Genomic DNA, 27,013 nt, shown 5'->3' with positions numbered 1-27,013 from the left:
TAGGTTGTTTGTGCCTTGCTATATATTTTTAACAATAAATATTTTGCTTGTTTGTTTGTTTTAAAGGGAACCTGCCCCTTTCCTTTCCTCCAGTATTCAAAACTTATGAACTATACACAATTTCGATGCACTGACTTGATATTTCTCATAAGTGAGCCCTATTAAAAAATGCTAACCTTTAAAAGAAAAACTTTGTTATTGCAACAGCCATAATAACCCAACGGGGGCAGGGGGTGGGAATCACAATTGGCTTTGTCCTTGTCCTCACCCATGGGTAGTAGATCACTTGATTAAAGTGATGACAAATGCTTGGACACAAAGTGTAGCCATCCTTTGACATAATGGATAAGTAAAGAACACCGTCAGTTGGCTAATACATTGCACATTTTGAGCAATGTAAAACATGGTCTTTAAAAATGTTTTGAAAGGTGCATGCCAAATCCCAAAGCTCTTTGAAGCATTCATGTCCACATGGATGTACCCTGTCCTGGGATTGTTTATGATGAAGGGCAAGATAAACGTATTTTAAATAAAGAGCAAGCATGAGACAGATTTATTGCTCTATACACAGGAAGATTTTTGTCTACAGTTTCCCATGCACATCCATCAGTGCAAAAATAACTGAGGGAGGATCAATCCCTACTCATGCATTTAAGCTGTTGGATCAGTACCAACAAAGCTGAAGCATCAGATGAACTACAACTTGTTTCCTCCGATTCCATTTTAGCTTTTTGAGGTTCTTCTGTTTCCATCTTTTGTATGGAATTTCTTTCATTAAGGTACAGTTCTGACACTGTGTATACATCAGTGCCACTTTAAATAGTGAGCTGTCAGTATGTAGTAACATAACCATCCTAGTAGTGTTTTCCATGTCACAGTAGATCTCTTGGGTATTTTTTAAAGGCATGATGTGTGTAGTAAGCTGCTGCATGTAAACAGCTTCTTTGCAGAAAGGTTTCAAACAGTTGCCATGTGGCCGCTGATTATTTCCCCATATGTGTTAATGTTGTTCTCTATAACTCTTTAATTTTATTTAGATTGAGTGCCCACATGACGTGATAGAAATTATTTATTCCTGTTCATTTGTATTTTTTATAATCAACTTGCACTCTGTTTCCCCTCCAGTTTGGGGAAAATGGGTTATGTCAGTGCAACATACCTGAAACCACACATTCCTAATTTCTGCCTTGGTTTCAGGTCAGGCTGCAGAGCTTCACTGGGAAGCCCAAAACATCAGGCAGCAGTGCATTCAGTTCCTGCAGTATGTGAAAATGTTCATCTTCAGGTGGGATGTCAGACACAGTTCCTGTTTAATTTTTGTTTGCATAGTTGGTGCTGCATGATATTACATATTAACATCTTCATTCAGATTTCTGGTGCCACACGAAGCAGAAGATGAGTTGCTTCATCCATTTGAAAAGCAGGAAGCACAATTCCCTTCATTACTTGTTGAGGAACTCCATTCTTTGACATTGCACGTTGGACACCTGCATGAACTCTCTAGTTGTGTTCTCGGAGGATTGACTGTTCCGCCACAAGCAAAGGTTTTGACTGTACTTTTTGTTGTTGTTGTTGGCACATATAGACATTTCTAGTTGGCACATATTATAAGTTAGTGTTGGAAAAGAGGCATTATAAACTTGCTGGCCAGTTATTCTTGCAAGTTCTCTCTTATCATATTGCCAAGAAAGGGACATTTTGTGTATCCCACCAGAGCAGTGTTATAACTTATGGCACTATATTAGCACTAACCTAAGACATGCACCTGAGTTACATCACCTAGTGGGACAGATACTTCCAATATTGTTTAGTAGTGCCACACAGTGATATTTGCATGGTGGCTATATTTCTTATGATAATGCTAATATCGCAGTGAAATGACTGAGCTGCCCATCATTGCTTTCAGTCACATATGTTTTTGGTAGAATATTTTAAAAGTCCACTCTAAGTCACTCTAAGTAGAACTTAGTTAGATGCAATCTTGTGTTAACATTTTGATAATAAGTTAACCTTCATGCCCCATTATAAAAATTGCAACCCCACATCCAGAAAATGAAAAGTCCTTTTGCCCGAACATGCGACATTTAAAACCAGGGGTGGGAGGGGCAGGGGTACAGCCACAAACACACACATGCAGGTTGCTTTTCAAACCTTTGCATAGTTAGCCTGATAGTCCTGGTAATGAAGGGTTCCCATTCATAGGAATGTTCTTAAGCTTGTTCAACCAAAGTCTCTTAAAAATATTCTTCAGACCTTCATGCTAATCATGCACTCATCTGAAAAAAGAGCCTGTGAACCTGGGGTTATCGGGAATATTTTTGTGCAATGTTTTCTTTTAATTACAGTTATTTTCCCCATCATGGCATCTGATGCATCTTCATCTAGACATCCACTGGTCATTGTTGGAAATTCTTCATCTTTTTGGTGAAAAGATGCCAAGTAGGTTTTGCCTTTGCAATTCAGATTGTTCTTTTGCATTATTTGTGTGTTGGGTTCTATGGGAGATGTTAAACTCTTTGGTTCAAAAAGCACATGTGCAAATTATTGGGAAAATAGTAGCCTGGAAAGTAAATCAGCACATTTTTTAAATTAAAAAAATCATTTAAAAAGTCAATTTATCTCTTCACAGCAAAACTCCATTTTTACATCAATTTAAATGACAATATATCTATCCACAACTTATTTTAAACCAATTAAAGCATATTATTTGTCCTATTGATTTCAGTGGAATTTCTGATCTATTTCTGCATGTGGGTGTTCTTAAGCTCATCTTTTGGCTAAGAACCCCTCACTTGTGTTAGTCTTTCAGTACAACCCTAAACCAAATCTATTACTTGAAAGCAAAAGTTAGTCTTTAGTGTTCTTAAATTCATTTGAAAGGCTGGCAACCATGTGTACACACATGGCCAAGCCAGCAGGCCCCTGTGCAAATTGACAAGATATTCAGTAACCCCTTGCTTATTGTCCCTTGGACATCCTCCCATTGTGTTGGGAGTCAGTTGAAGTGGAGAAGAAACCAGCAGGTTGTAAGGCAAATCCAAAAGCAACGTTCAGCAAGCGAAAGGCTTCCATTCCAGTGTGCTGGTATCCTTCCAGTACAAAATGCAGGCCATTTTATAATGGGAGCCTCTAAATTTTCTCCCTGTTTACTGCTGAAAGAGTGCATTTCCCTGCCTGTGGAAGGTCCTGCCCTCCGAAATATTGTGCAGTGGGGTGGGGTGGGAAAAGATAAATACATTCCGTGGTGTCTGTAATTTGTGGAAGGACCACAGCTTAGTGGTAGAGCATCTGATTTGCATGCAGAAAGCCTTTGGTTCAATATTTGGCATGCCCAAAAGGAGTTGGAAGAGACATCCTGGAAAGCCTCACATGTTCGTTGTAGATAATGCTGAACTAGACTGACCAATGACATGGCTCAATATAAAGCAGTTTCCTATGTTTGTAACTACTCTAACCTAGGAAAGTATTTCTACTTCAAACTGGAGAAATTGCCCCTCGACTATGTAGAATTTCTCAATTCTGTTTGTGAATAAACTGCAAACAAAGTACTGCAGTACATATCATTGCTTTTATTCCTTGAATTGCTTCCATGCCATTGCAACAATGTATAAAACTGCTTTATTAACACTCACCCCTGGTCAAATGGGGTAAAAGCTGTATACAGTCATACCTCGTGTTGCGTCCGCTTCATGTTGCATCTTTTCGTGTTACATCCCACGGCAACCCGGAAGTACTGGAACGTGTTACTTCCGGGTTTCGCCGCATGCGCAGAAGCGCCAAATTGTGCTGTGCGCATTCGCAGATGCAGCGCTTCTAAAGGTAAAGGTACCCCTGCCCGTAAGGGCCAGTCATGTCCGACTCTAGGGTTGTGTGCCCATCTCACTTAAGAGGCCGGGGGCCAGCGCTGTCCGAAGACACTTCCGGGTCACGTGGCCAGCATGACGAAGCTGCTCTGGCAAGCCAGCACCAGCGCAGCACACGGAAACGCTGTTTACCTTCCCACGTTATGGACTGGCCTCCAGCACGGATCCTGTCCGTAACACGAGGTACCACTGTATGTTGTTAGAGCAGCATGGAGAAACCACATCATTATGATTTTGGCTGAAACATACGCTGAAAAATTTCCTTTACCTGCTGCAAAACACAATGTCAGAAAACTAAGGACAAAAGAACATTAAAAAGGATGACTTGCTTTTCTTTGCTCAAATAAAGTGAAAGTATGTATGCATGTCTGTCTGTATTCATAAAGTCAGTATCAAAGCTTCCTTCATTTCCTTTTTATTTTCTAGGGCAAACAGTGTATGCTCACAGGTTCTCAAATTTAACAGGTGAAAATTTAACCAATATCAGTTTGTTTGAAGAACATTGTGGAAACCTCTTCTATGATCTGATAAGTTTGGCAGCTAACAGGTATACAAAGGTATAATGATCATCTTATTTTTTACTGTTGTACAAGTGTTGCATAGCTGGCTCTTTAAAACTAGACAGTAAAAGGAGTTTCCTAACTGAATTTAGCTTTTCATCAAATCCTTATATATTTTGGCTTGTATGAAAAGACTATATTATTTAAAGACTCTTGGTTAGGAACTGTTTATTCACCTCTACTTGCCAGCTGAATGAGGAAATAATTTTGAGGTGTATTTTTGCCCTGAGTTGAAATATGCACTGTATTAAAGACTATAAGTAGCAAAAACTCCTGTAAATTATACAAAGTTGTAAAAACAGCAAAATTGAAGAAACTGTTTGAAATCACAGAATTTAGCTTTCCGTGGCTTCTAATTCAGATTGTATGTAAACATATATATTTTTAAGTATAGTATTTTAAAACACTTTTCTACTGCCCTTCATCAGATTTGATTCCCTGCCATATTTGTATGCCAATGCAGTTTAAATTCTTAAGTATTAGTGTTATTATTTTTATATATTTCTAAGCATTCCATCCCCAAAGAACAATTGAGAAAGTGGAAATAATGTTACCGTTAAGATCACTCGTTTGTTAACACAGTTTGTTGTTATTTAGTCATCATTCTACTTTTTTTTTTTTAGCAATCTTTTCCTTCTATGAGAACATATTTCTAAGTACTGTATCCAAAGAAAGCTTTGTTTGGAAGACTTTTAATATGCACTGAGTTTCCTTTGCCAATCTGCTACCTTCACAAGTTCCAGACAGCAAAAAGCTTATTAATAACTTGGGTGATGAAAACATTAACCAGTAGAAAAGACACCCTTGGAATTGTGTAAAGGCCAGTCTAGCGTGGCATGTAACAGCAAGCAATATATAGCTAAATATAATGCAAAATAATGTGAAACTTTTTTTAAAAAAAATCTGAAAATAAATGGGAGTGGTATCTAGTTGCTGTATGTGGCTACAATACCACCTGCTGGTGGATCAAGGTAAAACCCACTTGATTAAAGATGGCAGACTAACAACTCATGAAATAGTACATTGTTTCAGAACAGAAGTAGTGATTTTGTTCTATCATGTGTTTCATTAGGGCAGTGCTGTTTGTTCAGCACAGAGTTTGCACTGGAAATGTGAGAGCTTTAGGTAATTTGTATAGCGCTTCTTAAATCTAAAATTAGCACACTTTGCTCTGAAGGTGCATTATGCTCTGTAGAGTTTCCTTCCTAGCATGTATGTTTTGGTTTGCAGCCTCGGTGTATTAGTAAGGTGAAAAAGCTCTTCATGAATCCTTTCACAAGAAGTAACAGCTATTTGTGGGGTATGGCTTGTGTCCAGTTAGAGGCATAAATGCATCCCACTGCTGTTGGTGAATTGATATATGAACCATTTATAACCCAGCTGCCAATTCTCATCTGTTAGGGAGTTTTTAGGAAGAAAAAGATAAGTATTTTATCTCTTAAAAAAAAAAAAAAAACCCTACTAGGTGGCACGGGAAAACACAACTTTTTATCACAGATCCTTTTAAAAATATTAACTTTCTCTTTAAAAAAAAACACAATCCTCAATATTCAAAGTATGTTCTACTTTCTGGCTTATTTAATCCTTTCACATTTAGACTTACCATACTTTTCATGTATAAGACGAGGTTTTTAAACTCTAAAATAATGTTAAAAAATGGGGGTTTTCTTATACACGGATAGTTCATGGGGGGGCAGTTGATTGGTTGCACCTGCGAGCTGTCAGCGGTGATTTGGTGGGTGATTGGTGGCTGCAGCAAGGGCTGCTTTGGATTGGCTGCTGCTGCGGTAACTGGGTGGGTGATTGGTTGCTGCAGCAAGGGCAGATTTAGATTGGCTGCTGCTGTGGCAATTGGGCATGCGATTGCTGGCTGCTGTTGTCGAGCAGGCAGACGCTTGTTGGCTTCTGCAACACAAGTGATTGTAAGCATTTGTCAGTTGGGTTAGTGATTTTCTTCATCCCTGCCTCCAAAAGCTCTGCAACTATGGGCAGTCCTCGCCCCAAAAAAGCTCAACAGCTCAGGGCCATCTCCAGTTTTCTTAAGTTTAAGTCCCCAAAAATACATGGGGTCGTGTTATACATGGAAAAATATGGTAAGTGTTTTAATGACAATATCTTAGCTATTTCCTGCAGTGAACATTTCTAAAAGTGTCCATATGTTAAATTCCACTATTTGCTCTGAGGAAATTGTTTGTTCATCGCAGGTAAGGCCCTCTGAAGCTCTAACTAGTCACCACTACCCTTGCACATGTGTAAAAGAATTGTGGATTTTGCTTATTCATCTGCTCAATCACAGAAATAAAGGATCCCTTACAGAGGTAAGACTCGTTGCATGACTAGCATGGGTAATATTCTATGAAAACAATTGCATTTGAAACATTCAGATATTCGTAGATGGATGAACAAATGTCCCAAACTATTTTATGTACCGTAAGCCTTCATTTACAATTGGTTCCATTCTCAGATAATCTGTAAAGGGGTCTGTGTTCCTTGACAGGCAGAACGTGGGGCAGGTGGGCATGGTTTGGGCCAAACTGCCTTACAAGGCAAATTGGTACTTGTGCCAGGTCTAATCAGGATCCTGGGGCAGTGGTTCCCCATGCCTGATTTAAAAGGATCACTTTGAGAAGCTCAGCAAGTGATGCATATCAACTTCAGAGTCTACTAACAGTTGTCTACAAGCTGGTAAAGGAAAGCAGCAATAGGAAAATTATTGCAAGAGATGGACAGGGTGACTGGTATGTGTGTGCACTACATTATAAAACTGAACTTTTTTTAAAAAAAAGCTGAGGGGCTTACTTTTCATTGCAGTCCTTTTGGAGCTGTTTGAATAACATTCTAAAGGATGTATTTGGAAAAAAGAGGGATACAGAAGCAGTATCTGCCTTCAAATCAATTCCATGCAAGGACTCCCTGACTTTTTGTTGGTGGCTTATAACTCATTTGGCATTACTTCACCATGTTGACCGCAATGGGAATGTAGATGAAAAGGTAGGTTTGTTTTTAATGCTTTCTAAATCCTCTCATAGATTTTTAAATGTTTACTTAGGCCCTGTACCTTACATAGTTTTTTGGCACACATGCTGAGAATGTTTGCATAGTGAGTTTATACCTTAAAAAGCTACTCTCTTTTGTGATAGGGTAAAAAAAAAAGAAGAATCAGCATTCCTCTCTCCCAATCCCCACCTACCTACAAGTTTGGTTTTTTTACCCAGTCTCTCATGATATTAGTTAGTGCTCAGGATCCTTACAAATACTAAGTCTGATATGGAACTGATAAAATAGTCCCACAGTATTTCCAGCCTACACAAGATTGAATTAAAAAAAATTGTTTGTTTCTTTGCCTCCATGCCTTCTCTTGAAGCTGTAACTTATCTCCTACACCTATTCTAACATGAGAGTATGCCTGGCATGTGATAAACATATCTCATTGAACTGAGGAGACTGTGCTACCTTTCAACTAAAAAATAAATAAATCACTGAGCTGCTGCCAATGAAATTTGGGCTGTTTACTGATTATTCTGGAAAAAGTTCCCAGCTCTCCAACTTCTGTCTCCTAACCCTAGACCTTGACAGAAAACCAACCTTTGGGGGCCAGGTGGGCACATTTTGAAATCTGAGATAATTTCATAGAAAACAGCTGGCTGGTTTAAGGTGGGTTTTCTTTTATTTTTTTAGGAAGGTGGAGGGTAAGGTTTTATAAATTAGATTCCTGTAGCTCTGGGAGAAGATATGCAGTATGGTACTAGTGGCGAGTTGGAAGAGATGGAATTTAAATAGGAAAGTTTCTCTGTCAATAAGAAAGTATGAAGCCTTTTTTAAAACTTAAAGAAGAGAACATATAGATCATATGTATCTTTCCTCAGCTACAAAATAGTCCACATTATCGTATCCTTAAAGGCTACATTCATAAATGTTTAAAACCAAATAGAATAGTAATATTACCACTTTTGAACATTGCAGGGGTCAATTTTAACGCTGCTCTGGGCTATTGAAATAGAGTCAGAATGACTTCAAGCTAAACATTCTTGCCTTTGAATTGTCTAAAATGACTACTTTGTAAGATATGCAAAGAGTGGTTTCCAGCTGAGCAGCTTAGCAGCTCAACAGGTGAGCCAGAAGAAGAAACTAGTTTTCTCCTGACATTGTTAAAAGGAAATACTACCCATATACTTAAAAGTTGTAGTCCAAGTTATGATTCTTTTACTAAACATGGCAGAAGAATACAAAATGATCTTCCAAGCCCCTGGCTCCAGACCATACATGTGCTGTTTTGCACAAATAATAGTATAAATCATTTTCTTAGACTGCAATGCTGTATGTAGTGTGAGAGTGAGAGTGGGGTGTTCTGGAATTGCTTGCATCCTTTTTTTGTGTTTCAAAAGGCAAGGCTTCTTTTATCCAAATGAGCAAGCTGAAAGTGGGATATGGCAAACTGTTGACAATAATTTTCAATATTGGCCTATTGGCTCAGAATTGTTTAATAAAGAACTTGTGAACTGCTTCATTGTCCTTGATTCGGGTGCCGGAATGCTTTTCTTCACTCTTTGTAGACTATTACAGCTTATTACAGTGGTACCTTGGTTTACGAACTTAAATCTGTTCCGGAAGCCCGTTCTTAAACCGAAACAATTCTTAAACCGAGGTGCACTTTCCCTAATGAGGCCTCCCGTCGCCTGTGCCCTTCAACCGTTCAGATTCCATTCTTAGACTGAGGTAAAGTTCACAAACCGGGACACTACTTCCGGATTTGCGGAGTTTGTAAACCGAATAGTTCTTAAACTGGACTGTTCTTAAACCGAGGTATCACTATATACATTAAACAGGGGAAGTCTTGTAACAGTGTTACCCACTCCCATGAAATTACTTGTGTTTAAGGATGGCTAGAACTAACTAATGGAACCAAAGTTAGTATGTTGGTTGTGGTGTTGTAGAAAGGTAGATTTGATAGCTACGATGCACATTAACAAGTTGCAGCTGCTATTGTCAGTGCCAGATTAACGTATAAGCTAAACAAGCTATAGCTTAGGGCCCCACTCTCTTAGGGGCCCCTAAAAAATTTAAAGGGGAAAAAACTGGATGTACATTTCCAAAATATAAGATACAAAACAAATAAAATAAAACCTACATACAGCAACAGTGTTTTGTGTTGTGTAGGCTCCTATTTGTTACGTGCAAATGGCTTTAGGTACCTATTATGTCCATAAATTACCATATAGCATATATTCAACATAAAAAACAGCGACAGTTTGTTGTTGACAAAGGACAGCTGGACATATAAAGTACCCCATTACCTTCAGTAGCTTAGGGCCTCATCAAACCTAAATCCAGCCCTGCTCTTGATAATTCGGAGGTAGTGCAGTAGGCATGTATTCTGGATTTTAAAAATTAAGAGTAAAAAACTGCAGTGTACTTCTAAGAAAAACAGGTACTTTTGCTATGTGTAATGAGTACTTTTTCTGGCCTATCCATACTACCGTAAAATATATTTGTTCTCTATGAAGACAATAAATGTTTTGCCTATTAATCAAACGTAGTGGAGAAAAATGAGTGTTCTACACGCCTGTTTGTAGCAATAATTAAAAGAAGGTAAATATCACTTAGCTTGCCATGCATAGCTCACTTAGTATTAGCTTGCCAAAACCAGATATTTATCATTCAATATGGTTTTTCATCCAGAAACCAATAGACTCTAACTGGTCCTTTGTGGAAGATCTATTGAAGCAGTCCATCAATAGTCAAGTAAGTATGTTAAGAATCACAGGCAAGTTTGATTGGGCTGATTTGGGGACAGAATGTGAAAATGATTTTATTCACCACGTTGCTTTCAGAAATCTGGCTTCTTTAACTCAGGAGTACGAACAACCTTGATGATCTGTGTGAGCTAGGCTGCTGTGTAGTTTCCTTCTTGTTAGTGGTCATACTCCTGAGTGCTTGTGTTTTGAAGATAAATTGTCAGATAGGGTGGGGGGGCTGGGGAGAGATAATTATCGTGGACGTATTACTTGGTCCCTTTGACAAGATGTATTCCGAATAAGAACAGGATGCTTAGAAAATGTAAGCTCTATGCTGAATCTGAGGGTATCAGGTTGAGAGACGTGATGGGAGAGATAGTCTATTGCATTGAAAATTCAGCTATATCCTCATCACAGCAGGAAGGTGACTTGCCTTGCTGAGCAATTTGTCTTACAGGCTTGAATCAAACTCTTACTGATAAGGTTGTAGCTTCTGAGCACTCACTTCATACCTTATCATTTTTCTTTCTACAGAGCTCTTAATGCAGTACTTTGTGGCCCAGAGGTCAAAACTGACCTCCTTTTTAGAGTGCTTTTAAATATGCTGTACATGTTAACACATTCTCTGTAAAATGTGTTTTTAGGTTGCGTGGCACAAATTGTAATTTATGTAACATCAGCTATTACAAGAATTTCTTTAATTTGTTTGTGTATTTATTGCATTTATGAGGTGTCACATAAAATTTACTGCATGTCCTATAAAGATATGTAGCAGAGGATAGGAGGCCAAGTAACAGCTTTTATTTTGGCTTTGTCTAGTCAAGAGCTACATTTAACACTACGATGGTGTTTTGTGATGGGAATGAGCCTTGACCTTCCATGTTCTCTCCCTCTTTCTTCCCCTCTACATCTGGCGCAGCAGTGAAGAGATCAGAAACTTTCAATCAACCACAGTTTAGGGTTCCATCCAAACACTAAACTGTGCTTAATCTCACCTATGGTTTGTTTAAAACACACCTAATTCATAATTTGTGGTTTAAAGCTGACTTATTTCAAATAAGACATGTTTAAAATTAGATGTAGTCTGATGGATTCAAGTGGTCACATTTAATTTTTTAAAAAACACAGTGAAAGCTTGCAACTGCTCTGTAGCTGCTCTTCTGGAGGAGGGAATATATGAGCCCAAATGCTTTGTGGGCTCATTTTCATGGTTTTATTATATTGTCTTGATGGAGCCAAAATGTAAGCATGTTATGATACTGCATTAGCATAATTTTAGTATATCATCTAGATTTTTTACAGTGCATGTCTACACAAAAGTAAACCCCATTGAATTCAATTGGACTCACTACATTTTAAATGTTTATAGGACTACAGCTTTACTATTACTCTGCAAGCTGCTGTAATTATATTATATTAAAATTATGTATTTCATACATATATAGAGAGAATAGGTTTTAGACGATTTAGCCAGTTTATTACTGCACTTGCAATAATTGTTGGGGGTTTTGTTTGTTTTTAAAAATGCTGCTATTATAATTTGTTTTTAAGGCTAAACAGAGTGTTTGTTATAAGAACAATGTAGGGCGTAACTGGCTGCTGGAGTTATGGGAAGTGTTTTGTAGAAATTAGATCCTTTACAAGACTGTTTTTGAGAAAGCTGTTTTCCACCTCTGGCTTAGCTATGCAATCAAATGATTTATCATGTGATGGATAATAAAGAAGAGCTCTAGGTTATCCAAAACTATTTGTTTTTGTTTTATCTTGGAATAATTAATAATGTATACCAATATGTCCTGTGAAAACTAAAAACGAAAAGGAAGTCCAAAATTAATATTTTAAAAACTTAGCATGTAACTACTACCCCATAAAGTGCACACCTTTCCTTAATTCAGGAGTTGTCAGGAAGCCATAGCTAATTATAGCTCCCTGCAATCTGCTTTTTGTGTGTGTTGCAGGTATGGTTTGGAAAAGGCATACAGTTCCCAAATGGTGGTGTAGATGGATAGCACACGAAATATTTAAATCACATTTGCTTCCACAGTAACACGTAGTTTTCTATTATTTTGAAGCACATAAGTCGCATTTTGGGTAGATCTATATGACATTCCTTCCAGGCTGTAATTCCTTTCTATCACATTTTTTAGCCAAGCAGCTAACTTAGATGCAGGTACTATAAATGTTTAGGGAACACTTCAGCCCAGTCCAAGATGATGCAGATCTGCTACAGAAATCTGAATATATGTTCCATGAAATTAAACTTTGATTGAGGTAGACTTATTGAGGGGGCTAATTACAAATCATGTAAGAGCCAGCATAGTGGTTAGAGTGTTGGACCTAGTACCTGGGAGCTCAGGGTTCAAATCCTGCTTAGCCACAAAGCCCATTGGGTGACCTTGGGCCAGTCACAGACTCCCAGCCTAACTGACCTCATAGGCTTGTTGTGAGAATAAAATGGGGGAGTATACACCACCATGAGCACCTCGGAGGAAAGGTAGGATACAAATGTAATAAAGAAATGTCATATAGCATGCAGTGAAGCAAGTTGAGCATCAGAGAAGAGAGTTTCCTCATCTACCTTTTCCTTGTCACTAGATATTCTGACTTTAGTGTGTGGATTCCTTGCAGACTGCTGACCAGTCAGATGTAGATGTGAGCAAAACCTATCCACCATTCCCTTCCAGAAGGAAAATGTGTGGGGCTCAGTAGGGTGCTGACCCATCTCAAAAAGCCACTGTAGGTCATAGTCATATTCTGAGTAACTGAAATTACTACAGTAGTACCTCTGGTTACGAACGGGATCCGTTCCGGAGGCCCGGCCGCAGCCTGAAAACTTTGTAACTGGAGGCACCCTTCTGTGCATGCACGCGGCACGATTGAGCGCTTCTGCGCATGCACGCGCGGCAAAACCCAGAAGTATACACTTCTGGGTTTGCCACATTCGCAACCCAAGTTTACTTATCCAGAGGGATACGTAAGCAGAGGTACGACTGTACAATCTTTGGGCAAGGATTTTTTTTCTAAAAAGATAACATTGTTGCTTAATGATTTAGAATGCATGATTTGTATTTTTCAATCAATTAGGCCTAGGTATCTTGAGTTAGTTTACACCTTAGGGCTATATAGAAGCTGGCTCGCATGGTTCCGCTTCATTATAATGTCACATCAAGGAATGGAATCCAGGGAGAAATATGCAAGTGGATAATGGATGGGACTACACCGATCTGAGTCAGTTCTCGCTTGTTGGTCTTGGAACAAAGTGGCTATAATCTGAACACAGTTGAGGGGTGAAACAAGGATAATTCTGTGGTAGCATCATGCAGTCTTGCCCTCAGAAATGAATGCAGATTGGCCAATTCCAATATAGTTTATAGAAAATTAGATTTAATTCTCTAGGCTTTAAGATGTTACATTCCTGGCCCACATGGGCATATGCATAAACGCCACATGTCACAAAGTGCTAATTACCAATATTATCTCGACAGAATCTTTGCAAGCTGAATGGGCCAGGATCAGTCTGCTATTCAGAGGCCAGAATGTTCTTAGAACAAGCGTTTTTTTATTGTCCAGTGGGTCTTAGCCATTAGAAAGTGGTCTTCAGTATATAAACTTCTGTTTGGAATTTACTTAAAGGTGGCCTCCTTATCTGGGAATTACGCTCCAAATTATCTTTCATAGCCCCTGGCTTTATAGCTATATGTTTCTAATGCATAAAAATGTAGGTAGAGTTTCAGTAGATGACAATGCTGGTACTTGTCAGATTTTATTTTCTAGATCGCTGCTCATATTAATGGATTGGCTTGCTTCTAAACTAGAAATAACATTTGGGGAGGGGAGGGGGATATTCTCAGAATCTGAACGCTTCGTATTTGATTATAACCAAGGTTGTTTTTACTATTAAAAGAAGAAGAAGCTTGCTAAATAAAACAAAATTGCATTTGAATGTCTTTGTTTGCTAGACTGGAATATTAGAGGAACAGTTACGAACGCATCTTCAGTGCTGTTTGACATTAAGTCGTATCTGGGATATGAACCTCTCAGCCATCACCATACTCTGGGAACATTATAGCAAGAATCTGGTTAGTAAATAACGTCCAAGAAAGCTGTAAGTGGGCACCCGTCACCTTGAGAAAGTTGTTATCTAGTCAAGTCTGCTTAGCAGTGGAAATGCTTATGGCCTCATTCCCCCTGCCCAAAAAAAATCCCTCTACAGTTTCATTCATTTACAGTTTCCATCCCACTTCTTTCAAGAGGATCTGAGTAGCTTCCCAATATCTAAATTTTTTTTAAAGGGAGGGGGAGAGATGCGGAGGGGAAAAGAGAGCAACACCCTCCTATCTGGCAATCATTCTCTGACGTGAGGCTAGATTGTTCTTCCCCTTTGCCTCTGCTTCTACAGTTGTTTGCAGAATTCCTCCAGGAAGGAAGGGGGAAATGGGATCCCATCAGTTGTGATCTTCTAACCAAATAGATACAAACAAGCAATTCTTTCCCTTTTAAGTGTTCTTGCAGGCTGGGAAGCAGCCTTCCGTTAGCCCCTTTTCATTCTATAGTGTGTCTCCTTTGCGTCTGCAGTCACTGGACCTTTTAGTTTCAGCTGCCATTTCCACCTGGTGATAGAAGAGCCTGGAATGGAGCAGTCTTGTATAGTGGTGGCAATAAAGCCTTGTGCCAAGGAAAGGCATAGCTCAGCTGTAGCTTCAATATACTGTATTTTCTTTCTTTCTTTCAGAACAGTCACTTTACTATTCCTTGGTTTGGTCTCAAAGGTCTTGCAAATATTAGTAAAACACCCATGTCTATGTATGAGTCGGTGAAGAGATGTTGTGGGGACATACATACTCCTGACATGTATACCACCAGCAACAGTTACCAATTTTTTCTTCACATTTTGGTACAAGTAATGAAGAAGGCAGTGAAGACCAATGGCACTCATCCCTGGAAGCAGATCAAAGGAAGGTACAGTGGCTTTTGCAGTTTTCCACATACTGATACTTTCAGTGATTGACTAAATTTGTTTTATTTAAGAAGGTGTGCACCTGTAGTGTCAGTATTCATGAATTCTGAAATATTCCCAAAATATTCATAAAAATTATTTTTTTTTAATTTGATTGGGGGGACCTTAAAGGTGTTTACAAAAACAATGAAGTTTTAATTTAAAAAACACAACAATAATCTAAAATATACAGAAATTTAAAACCAAAATAAATTAGACTAAAAACAATTAAAACTTACATGAAGCTTATAAATGCCTTGGCATTTTTTATTACATCTGGACATTTTTGGATAAAAGGATTGTGGGTGGGGAAATGACTTAAGATGAGCCCTGCTGGATCAGGCCAATGGCCCATCTAGTCCATCCTCCTCCTCTCACAGTGGCCGACCAGATGCCTATGGGAAGCCCACAAGCAGGACCTGAGTGCAATAACACTCTCCTCCCTTTTGATTCTTAGTAACTGATCTTCAGAGGAACTCCACCTGAGTGGAGGCGGAGCATAGCCATCACAGCAAGAGCCGCCAATCACTAGCTGGATCCTGCGCCCCACCCCTGCAGTAGAGTTCTTCTCACTATTTCAGCATTCACGGACAAAAACCTCCTATACTGTCAAATCTAAATGAGCCTTTAGATGTTTTTGACAGCAACTCCTGTCATTCCTTACCAATGTATGTTCTGGTTTGGGATGAAGATAGCCCCGCAACATGTGGTGCATAAGAGTGTCTTAAGAAATATAGAGACCCATTTAGAACTAATTCAGCTGCATATTTAGTGGTGGTGCATTACAACATGTACAATCATTATTTACAGTGGGAAGCTTTTCTGCACTGTCGTATTGAGACCTAGCTACCCTGTTCTGGTCTTTGAGCTACAGTGGTACCTCTGGTTATGTACTTAATTCGTTCCGGAGGTCCGTTCTTAGGGCCTCCTGGTGCCGCCGCGCCCCTGGTGCAGCAAGTCTGTTCTCATCCTGAGGTAAAGTTCTTAACCCGAGGTACTATTTCCAGGTTAGCAGAGTCTGTAACCCAAAGTGTTTGGAACCCAAGGTGTTTGGAACCCAAGGTACCTCCGTATTTGTCCTCTGAATACCAGTAGTCTCTGTGGTACTAGATGAAAGATGGCTAGAACAGCTGGCAGAAAATATTGTTGAATCCATTCTTCTTGAGGTGTTTGCAGTTCATCTGAAGTACTCTGGTTCCAGACAACTGGTGGTTAAGGATAGGCCCACAACTCACCTTGAGCAGAAAGAAATTCAGCAAGGTCATTTACCATTACGGCAGTTCTTTGGAAGGCAGGTTAATGGAGCTTATTGAAGCAAAGGCAAAATACAAAAAAAGGTTTTAAGGAAAGTGTTTTTGTGCTTTTTTTGCAGGATTTATTCCAAATTCCACCAGAAAAGAATGCGAGAACTGACGGAGGTGGGCCTGCAGAACTTTTTCCATCTTTTCCTCGTTCTGGCAGCTATAGCAGAGACAGAGGACGTTGCCAGCCGCGTGATGGAACTTCTGCATTTCCTTAGTCCAGTTTCTACAAGCCTTTCTCTGAGAGCTTTGATATGGAAGGGTTACTTTGCCTTCATCTTAACGTATGTTGAAAGGAACATGGATATCAGTGTGCTAGCTGAGGAAGTCTCGAATGACTTCCACAAAAAGGCAAAGGAATTCTTAGTTGCCAGAAATGACCCCTTGCAGAAACAAAACCTCTGGGTGCTGCTTTCCACTTATGTTGATGGCGTCCAAGAAGTTTTTGAGACCAGCTGCCACTTGCATCTTTCCGAAGAAAAGCTGCTGAATGATGGCTTTAGTATGCTGCTTCCTGGTTGCCGAGGAGCTGAACTTGCAAGAGTGTTTAGCTTCTTGCAAGATGTTGTGTTCAGACTGAGGTAAGAGTTTTTTCATTCGTATTTTCTGAGGGGTTTTTCTTGCTTCAAACTTCTTTTATCGGATTTCTCGCACATTGACTTTCATACACCTACAGTGTAATACGTGTAATTTATAATTGATTCATTTTAAATAATTTTATCCCACTTTGCAGCATAAAAGTTTTGGGTGGGAAAGAACAAAAATGATAAATTCATTATAACTTAATAAATTAATCAGAAGGTTGTGGTATGTAAGCAGAAGGCATGGATTATTTAAATTATGAATTAGCGTGATGAAGATGTTGGATTCATTTTGGTACAAACTTACCATATTCATCCAAAGAAACATAGAGGCTAACTCAAACTTTAAAAGGTGTAAGCCACAAAACTGAAAACCGTCTACCAGTGTGATAAGTCTCCTGTTTGATGCCTGACTTGAACAACACAACAATAGTGTTTCAAGTATCTGGCCACCATATGGAATGTCTGTATTGCATTCACCTTGGTGGGTTTTGAGAATTTAAGTGGAAGAATGCAAGAGATGTTAAGGGCTGATGAACACATGTTGATCACTTCTTGATGGCAGTATTAAGTGATGACTTGCGTCTGGGTAGCCGTTCTGCCCCACATAGTGTGGTCAGGGATGATAGAAACTTTGGTCCAGCAATAACTGGAGAAAACCATGTTGCTTACCTTTGACAGTCACTGTTCACAGATACACAGCATCGTATTGCTTTTTAATGGATTTGAATCTCACTTGTATGGCAAGTCAGTAAATGAACGATATGTATGAACGAGTACAGCAGCCTTGTATTTCATCGGGGTTGCAAAGTAGGGACATAGTGCTCTGCTTTGCTATCCTATAGGCTTGCATACTGGCCATGGAAGAAGTGGCTTCAATTCCTTTGTGATCAATATGGAAGCTGACTGGAATGGTGAAGTGGGGCAGAGTGCTCTGCTTCACTGGCATGCTAGCCGACTGGATTGGTGAAGCAGCTCTTCTGTCTCTTTTGAGCAGTATCAATAACTCCACTGTCTTGTGCAGGAAGCAAGCCAAATTGCTCTCCTACCTTGTGCAAGCTGCTTGGCTCGTGGGATTCCATGGATCCTGGTGCAGCTTGAAAATAATAGAAGCGGTTTGACAATCGCTTGCTTACAGAGGCAAGGGTGGGAAGGAACACAGTGCCTTAATGCTGAGCTAATAAACGTGTTGCCCTCCAGATGTTGCTGGAATGCCGCTCCTAGCATCCCTAGCCATTGGCTATGCTGATGGGAATTTGATTCCAGCAACAACTGGAGGGCAACACATTGGCTATCCCTGGCTTATTGAAATGTTGTAAGCTGTTGGCATTCTCATTTGCTTCTGAACTTATACGTAGTTGTATATTAATCATTTCTGTTGTAGATCTCTCTCTCTCTCTCTCTCTCTCTCTCTCTCACACACACACACTATTTATATATTACACATACCTGTTTGTAGAGCTTTTGCAATATTTCACGTAGCCCCAAAATTCCTGCTTAGATAAAAACGACATAAAACAGGAGAATGGCATGGTGACTAGTAAAAATTGGAAGGATAGTGTCTCATCACTAATCAGTTTTGCCTTGATTTATTGATACAGTTTACAACCTCCAAACTGTCCTTTCCGCAATAAACATATTTCTGTCCACTAATTCACATTGGAGGCAGCTCTTCAATTTGAAGGGGGGAAAGCTGCCTTGGGGAGGTCAGGAGACATCTTCCCTTGCCATCCTGCCACAAGCCCTAATGAGGCAGTTATTGATTGGTCACTGTAGAAATCTGAGGATTTGTGGGGGAGGAACACTAGAAAATATGCATTATGAACAGTGGGAAGAAACTGACCTGCATGTTTACCTTAAGTACTTTGTTACTGTCTGGATAGTTTGACTTCTGCTGTCACTAGCTTGTAAATCCAAGGACAACTGATTATTTTTTTTCCAGGCTGTCTTTGAACAAAGATAAAGTGTTTGACAAAGGGTAGCTGATTTATTAGGAGGGTCTTTGTAAATTGGTTTAACTTGGTTTTTAAAAAGTGCAGACTATCCAGATGCAGAAGACACACTCTGGAACTGTACAAAAGCATTGCACATGCTACCTTGGAAAAGGTCCTTCGGTCTTGAATGGCCTGCATAGTCCAACAGAGATGCATTTTTGACGTTCAAATAACATGAAATTCTTAATTTGAAAAAGCCTTAAATGTTGTATGAATTAATGATAGCTGTGAAGTTCTGATTCCGACTGCATGCTTCTTCACTACCTGATTGGAAAGCTCATTCCTAGCTGATTGCTGTCAACAGGACCAGCCCTAACGTTAGGCAAAGTGAGACCTCAAGTAGCAAATGCTGAAAGATAGGGAGCAACAGTAAGGTAGGGGGGACAGAATTATTTATATTATTTAAAAGCATTTCTAACCTTCCCAGCTCACAAGAGCCTGGAGGTAGAGCGCAATAAAACAAGGCAAAGATATAGCGTGTCAGCAACACAGCAATATAAACAAAAAACAGAGCAGGAAATGAACAAACCAGAACGGCATGCAACAAATCCGCATAATTACTGAATGCCTGAGTAAGCAAATACATTCTCAGCTGGTGGCAAAAGCTCACCAGTGATGACACCAACTGAATCTCAGAAGAGAGGAACTTTCACAAACATGGTGCAATGGCAAGGAAGGTCCTTTCTCTGGATACAGATGCCATGTCCATTTGGAAGAACTAATAGGGTCTCACTTGTAGTAAGGTCAGTATGGGAGAAGGAGATGTGCCTTGAATCTCGCCAAGTTAGTAGTAAGCTGGTAGCCACTGCAGCTGCTTCAGGAAAGGTGGTATGCAGTCCCAATAGACATGTGCTGACACACAATAGACATCTTCTCTTTCTCACCTGCCCCCTTCCCAGTAGTGAGGAACAGTGCTACAGGAAAGCATCTCCAGTGCCACTTGGTGATTTTGTGAAGGGGTCCTTAAGATTTCTGTGGCTCATTTGTGGATGAGATGAGTAGATAAAATTAGATTGTACTTAAGGTCAACCAAACCTCCCTTTCATATGCTGTGCTCAGCCATCAGTAGCATATCAATAAACATTTGGGTGGCCTGTGAAAGATTTCTCCTCCCTGGAGTTTCACCAGAGACTAAGTCAGGTTTGGGTGATAGCCATCTATAGTCATACTTTGCGTAGACGACTGAAAGCAAGTATGGGTGTTACTTGGTTAGATACCAGCCTTTATGTTTGTGCTGGTAGTTGGTAGCCAGAGGGTTGATTCTAATTGGCTTCAAATTCATATCTCTATTTTTATTTCTCTGCTTTTCAGCATGCTACCCTTCCCTAATCATAAAGTGCTTAATATTTCTAAATAAAATTAATACCTCTTGCAACTTGAAAATGAACATGATGGTATAACTGTTTACTGATCCCAGTAAATAAATACAATATGCAGTATTTTGACAAAAGATTTGAGGCAAATTCATAAACCTGTTATATTATTGGCTGCGCTTGTGCTAATGTATGCATGTATGTTGGGTTTTTAAAAATGATTTTAGGTTGTTTTGCTTCGGTGCTATTTTTAATATGGTTTCAAAATTTTTAAATATCTATAACTGATTGGTGTGGTTTTTTTTAGTTTTTTCTGTTATTTATTCATTTTATAAACTGCCTTGGGTTCCACATTGAGAGAAAGGCAGAATGTGTTTGCGTGTGCGTGTGTACATATACAAACCATATAATAATATTTATTTCCGAATTGTGTAAAAGCAAAATGCACATAGCAATATTGTAGCCCAGTGTGGAGAATCTGTAGCTTATTCTTTGTGGGTCTGCCAAGAATAGGGTTATAGAGCAATACCCTTGGCCAGATTAATAACATGCATTCTTGGCTGCCTCTCTGATTTGGCAAAGGAGCAAATGTCTCGCTGTAGCAATCCTTCCTGTTTTAAGATCCAGGTGGGAATAAGATATCAGCCCTTGCATAAATGTAATATTTCTGCCAACTGTACTGGGTGTAATAGTTCTAGGACTGTCAGAATGTGCAGGTAAGTAGGAAGTGAGATCACTGATTAAAGAGAGAAGCGGCTCCCTGTAGGCAGTTAGTTAATAATAACTTCATATGCCACTTTTCTGCTAACCCAAGATGATGGCTCACAGGAGCATTCCTTTATTGCTGATTAAGTAGCATTATGAAAATACTGACTTGGCTGTGTTAACTAAATGCCTTGGTATTTAAAGCTTAGAATGTCAAATAGTTGTAGCAATCCCCTTTAACACATCACATAGAGTTTCTGGAGTCACATTTCAAGTCTCCCTTCTTCCTTTTATTTGAGGTGATAGTGGAAATGGCATTTTCTCCCCCATTTTGCAGAGTGAGGCATAGCCAACAGCTGTACTTTAATTATAGCCATTCATGCTGCTGTGTTAAGGGGCTGTCATCCTTTCCATTATAACTCCTTTTATTTTCAAGGATTTATAACACAGCTATGAAAATTTGCTCTTGGGCTAAAACGTGATTCGTGAGGTCTTGTAAGAGTGTTCACTTTTTCCCTATTTCTTTTTTCTTAAGCAAACATTAAAAAGCTCTCAGTTTGCTTGAATATAGCCTTCATGTTGAAAAGAGGAGGGGAGAGAGAGAAGAACTGGATGCTTTCTAGAATATTCTGTTCGTTTCGCTCTGAAACAGTTTCCCATTCTGTACTTGCATCTAGTATCTAGAGCAGTAATTTTCAAATTTTGTGCTGCAAGATCATTTCTAGCATGCTCCGAGAAATAAATGAGGGTTCCTTGATCTGTCTTGATTTCAGTCTTCATCTGATGGGTAAAACTGAATGGTTTAATTACGCTCAAAGTAAGAAAAGCCACAGGGTTACCTTACCTGTGAAGGAAGCACTCCCACAATAGTGATTTACACAGGAATTCAAGGGGTATGATTTCCAACAACCTGATTTTGACTCTTGTACACAAAAAAACAAACAAAAAACTTCTAGTGGATTTTAGAGCATGGTAGTGGTCACTATTAATTCAGAGCTAAGAGTGCCTCAGCTTCCAGAGTTTAGGGCAGGGGTCAGCAAACGTTTTCAGCAGGGGGCCAGTCCACTGTCCCTCAGACCTTGTGGGGGGCCGGACTATATTTTGTAAAAATAAATGAACGAATTCCTATGCCCCACAAATAACCCAGAGATGCATTTTAAATAAAAGCACACATTCTGCTCATGTAAAAACACCAGGCAGGCCCCACAAATAACCCAGAGATGCGTTTTAAATAAAAGGACACATTCTACTCATGTAAAAACATGTTGATTCCCAGACCGTCCGTGGGCCGGATTTAGAAGGAGATTGGGTCGGATCTGGCCTCCGGGCTTAGCTTGCCTACCCATGGTTTAGGGTAATACTGGCACAGAGAGAGCTCTTCTGCAAGGTACAGTTATTTGGATGGGATATTTGAAACACTGCAAATCTAAAACGGGTACCAGCAAAGGCTAAAACGGGTACCAGTTTGTAGGCTTTTCAGATACAGATACAGATACAGATATATTTAAGTACCAAGTATCTCTGTTGCTCCAGCAAGTCAAAACGTAACACAGTCAGACTTACTTCTCAAGGTTGACCCTGACACACCAAACTGACATGCCTTAATCACTTATAGCGGTGGTTTTCAACCAGTGTTCCATGGCATCCTGGGGTGCCTTGAATGATGAACGGGTTGCTGGCCTCTGTCCCTCTTTCCTTCCTTCCCTCCTCTGATGCCCTCTCGTGTCTCTGCCTCTCCAAGACTTGCACAGCTGTTGATCGCAGTAGCCCTGGCTATAAGCTCCACAGGTGAATGGTGCCTCTGGGAGGAGAGGGGGGAGCTCAGAGACCAGGGATGGCAGCAGCAGCTGCCTGGAGGACTTCCGGGGAGAGGAGAGGATGCTGAGGAAACACTCCACAAGGGAGGGTGTTCGAAGCAGAGTGAGAAGCTGCCAGCTCTTCAGGCAAGGGGTTACATAACTAGTTCTTGAGCCCCACAAAGAACGTAGTTGGTTAAGGGAGCCGTGGACTCAAAAAGGTTGAAAACCTCTCACTTATAGAGACAGCACCGAGCTGTTACCATAGCAATGGATTTGACTGACCTTGCACCTGTTGGCTTAGCTCATTCATGCAATGATTTATGCTCATGAAAGCAATTGGGCCTTTTCTACAGTGGCTCCCCATTTGTGGATTGCTGTCCACAGGGAGGCTCCCCTGGTACCTGCATTACATATCTTTAGGTACCAGGCAAAAACATTCCTATTCTCCCAGGCCTTTGGCTAATTAAATAATCTATGGCCTTTTAAACTGGATGGACGGTATTGTTTTTGTTCATTGCTGTGGTGTGTATTTTTGTAATTTTATATTGTAAACTGTATAGAAATAATAATAATAATATCATTTGCTTCCACAGAACATGCGTATTCTTTATACATATGTCTCTGTGGCTACATTAAGAGAAATCTAGCAATATTAAAAGGGCACTGTGAAAGGAAATGGATTTGACAAGTGGCTGTTGTAGCTGTTAAAGCCTGAAGCATATTGAATTTGCAATATGGGAGGGCAGGAGGCATGTATAGAAAACATTGCAAAAAGCTTGACTGAGGATTAAAATTATAAAAGGTATATAGCGAAGACTTTGAACATTATGTAAAGTTTATGTGGATATATTTTGGAAATGTGAAGCTTAAGATACTTTTAGGTTTGTAGGGAACAAACCCTTGATAATAGAAGGAACAGTGTCTATCAACACTCTGGACATCATTGAGCTTTCGTGCAGGTCTGCAGATTAATTTTTATATTTTTGTGGAGCTTGTAAACTTGTAGTTTATAATGACACTCACTGAGCCTTTGGATAAAACTGAGCAGTAGAAAAATGTAGTGGTCAGAGGTGCTAATTTTCTCCTTTGGTTAGGTTTTGTGTCAGAACTTCATAGGGTCAATAGAGTTGTGAGCTGTTGTAATTTAAATATGTTGCAGACTAAAAAACAACAGTATTTAAGGTTTCTCTGACAACATTTCCCCCCTCAGCCAGAGCACCATTCCAGCAAAAATGGTTGTCTCTCTAATAGACATTTTTCAATAGCTAGACTGTTGCTAAATCAACAAATAAGAGTGTATATTCATTATTGTTGTAGTGCACCCTGTAGTTCTTCAGACTGAGTGTGGAATTTCTACTTTGTATCTTTACTATGGAAATATATAGTTGGTGGGTTTTTTGTGGGGGTTTTTTTAGGGGGAGGGGGTTGTCTTACACTTTGTCATCAAAAATGCCCTGTGGGAAGCCCTCCGAGCCCATCAGGATACTTTCTTCTTCTTCTCTTTTTATATCATTGAACAGATAAGCTGATAAAGAGAATGCAGAGAAGTGTTTTTTACTCTGGGGTTTCAATATTAGCCCTTGAACAATATATTTTTCCAATATATTCATCTTCCTGAATACTATTGTCAGGGGGGAAGCGTAATAGGTCTTAGAATTGAGTTGATCTTTGCCATAAGCTAAGTCTTCCTTTAAAAAAAAAAAAGGTTCGTTTTCTCCATCTCTATAAAGATGCTTAAAGTGCTATTTGTTCAGTCACAGGTCGTTGCCTCTGATTTAGGAAGATATTTATGCCATGGACCTTAGATACAGTGGCTGTTCTGGTCTACTTTACATGGATATGAGAGGCTCTTCTTGCCACACAGTAGAAGTTGACATTGACATCACAGAAATGGTAACGATAGCTGTTATGTGAGCACTGAGCACTCCCCCTTTTCCGAAAGGTCTCCCAACTCTCTGAAACAGACTGATTTTTTTTTGAGGGCGTAGGAGTGTGAATCTCTTCCACAAACAGCATCTGATCCACCAGCAGATAGGCACTGTTGTGTTTCACCCAGTGTTTATAAGCCAATGCTGTATTTTTCCGTGTGTAAGACTAGGTTTCCCCCCGAAAAAATAATGTCCACATTTTGGGGGCGTCTTAAACACGGATAGATCTTTTCCCATTTTCTTAAATCTTAAATCGGAGTCTCCCAAAATAGGGGGCGTTTTATACATGGGGGCATATTATAAGGGGCGGAAAATAGAGTCTTAACACAGAAATAAAATAGCAGTATACAAGTTAGAGGGAATCGCCTTTCTAAAAAGGCATTCCACAGAGGTTCACCATATTTAGCTTTCACACTCTACTTTAGAAGCTACAAACACGTGTTTTCTATCCCCTTCTTTGGGATAAATAATTATATACATTTGCAGGTTTTTATTTCCTTGCTTAGCCAAAAAAAAATTAAATGAACAACTTTATTTTGATTTAAATAAAAACTTTATTTTAGATGCTGCTTTATTTTAACTCTATTATTCAAAACGTTTTACAGCGTTTACCCCCAAAACACACACACGCACACACACACAAACCCAAGCACACAAACGCCCTCCCAGGAGTGGTATGATGAAACAAGGAGCTGAAATCCCAAAACTCTTCTGTCTCACATTCCCTGGCTAAGTTGCATCATAGAGATGAAGAGAATTCATCTCTTATTGTGGTTATGTTCAAGATAGCCTAAAACAGCTGGAGGGGCCCCTTTCTCTCTTAAGGCTGCATTGCCCAGTGCAGCTCGCTGAAAGATAAGAAAATGCTGATCTCAAAGAGGGTAGCTGTGAAAATGCATTGCTCTGCCTAGGCTACTACCATGTCAAAAGTTGCTTCTTTTCTTCTCTGCTGTAACCATTTTATCTAGCAAACCTGCTCTGACGCTTGTTCTGTAACCTACCTGTCAGCTATACATGATTTACTGTTGTGAAAGACTAAATCCACCAAATATGCTTGGGGGGGGGGGGAGAGAAAAGTACAAAACCATTTCAGAGTATACGAGCACCTGCTGCTCATGGCTCATAGTTGTTTAGAAAAATATGTGATCCCTGAAGAACATCAATGTACATTTATTTTCTGGTTGAAGCACTCCACTTTTGAAACTACAGGTTTTTTTCCCTTCAATGAACTTTCCTCTTCATATTTCTTTTCTTTGCAGGTGGTGGGGGGAAAAATAGCTATTTATACAGATTTGCGGGATTTCTCCCCTCCCTCTTATTGAACAAAGAGTGGGGGAAGGATGCAGTGATAGTTAAAATAAAATAAAATCTAATTAGCATTGAAATACCTTGATTTGGATTGCTGCTTCTTTAGCTTGGAAGACCATATAGATAGATAGATAGATAGATAGATAGATAGATAGATAGATAGATAGACAGATAGATATCTTTGTCTTTAGGATAACTTGCCAGATTTAAGGCTTATTTAAAATGAAAAGAAAGCTGAAGCAATTTTCTTTATTCCATTTCAGTCTCCTAAGGCCTATTTCCCCCTGGTGAGCTCATAGCAACAGGGGGGTTTAAGGGAATTCAGCTTTCTGCAAATTAATGTCTCACATCATGAAAATTCAGGACTTCCCCCCCTCCTTCCTATCTTGAAAAGTAATACAGTGAGTGCGAGTATTATTTCTTGCCAGCGGGTGGAAGATGAATGATTTTGTCACAGTTTTACTGCTTGATGAGCAGTGTCCTGAGGGTCAGGCTTAAGTCTGTGTCACTATGCTGCTCATTACTCTTGAGCTAAATAAGGGCTGATTGGATCTAAATTGCCTAGCACATGGGCCACAGATGAGCTCAGTGAGTAGGGGATGACCTGCTATTCAGGCTGGGAGTAACCCCGGTGTGCAAATGCTGCATTAGAACACCGTGGGAGAACGAGAGGCTACTGACTGCTGCCAGCAAAAGAAATCGAAATGTAAAAAACTCTTTGATGCTGCAGTGTTAGAATTTGAAATGTAGGAAGTGACAGGTTGATGGTACTTATCAGCTTTGGCTGGATTAGAGAACAGTGTCATCTTGCTTATATAATGACAGAAGAATGAAGCAAGTTCCCAACCAGTCTGCGCTGCCTGCACCCAGTGGCTGCTGTCAGACTTGATGCTGCCTCCTACTGGCAGCCTTAATGCTAGAAGTGGCAAT

The 27,013-nt window shown here is 39.6% G+C and overlaps 1 protein-coding gene across 1 annotated transcript in view; it reads left to right on the top strand.

Moving 5' to 3' along the window:
• The window catches only part of MMS22L (MMS22 like, DNA repair protein), a 74,932-nt gene that overhangs the window by 10,708 nt on the left and 37,211 nt on the right, over positions 1–27,013 (top strand). Inside the window, exons 5-14 of the mRNA XM_083731057.1 lie at positions 1,198–1,285; positions 1,370–1,544; positions 2,346–2,439; positions 4,290–4,420; positions 6,628–6,741; positions 7,235–7,414; positions 10,103–10,165; positions 14,118–14,237; positions 14,891–15,117; positions 16,527–17,036. Coding sequence (XP_083587183.1) covers positions 1,198–1,285; positions 1,370–1,544; positions 2,346–2,439; positions 4,290–4,420; positions 6,628–6,741; positions 7,235–7,414; positions 10,103–10,165; positions 14,118–14,237; positions 14,891–15,117; positions 16,527–17,036 — 1,702 coding nt within the window. The remainder of the gene's footprint in view (positions 1–1,197; positions 1,286–1,369; positions 1,545–2,345; positions 2,440–4,289; positions 4,421–6,627; positions 6,742–7,234; positions 7,415–10,102; positions 10,166–14,117; positions 14,238–14,890; positions 15,118–16,526; positions 17,037–27,013) is intronic.

Source organism: Podarcis gaigeae (genome assembly GCF_964106915.1).
Source record: "Podarcis gaigeae genome assembly, chromosome: 3".
Taxonomy (NCBI): Eukaryota; Metazoa; Chordata; class Lepidosauria; order Squamata; family Lacertidae; genus Podarcis; species Podarcis gaigeae.
The sequence above is the reverse complement of the archived record's forward strand: the minus strand, read 5'-3'. Positions and strand labels throughout refer to the sequence as shown.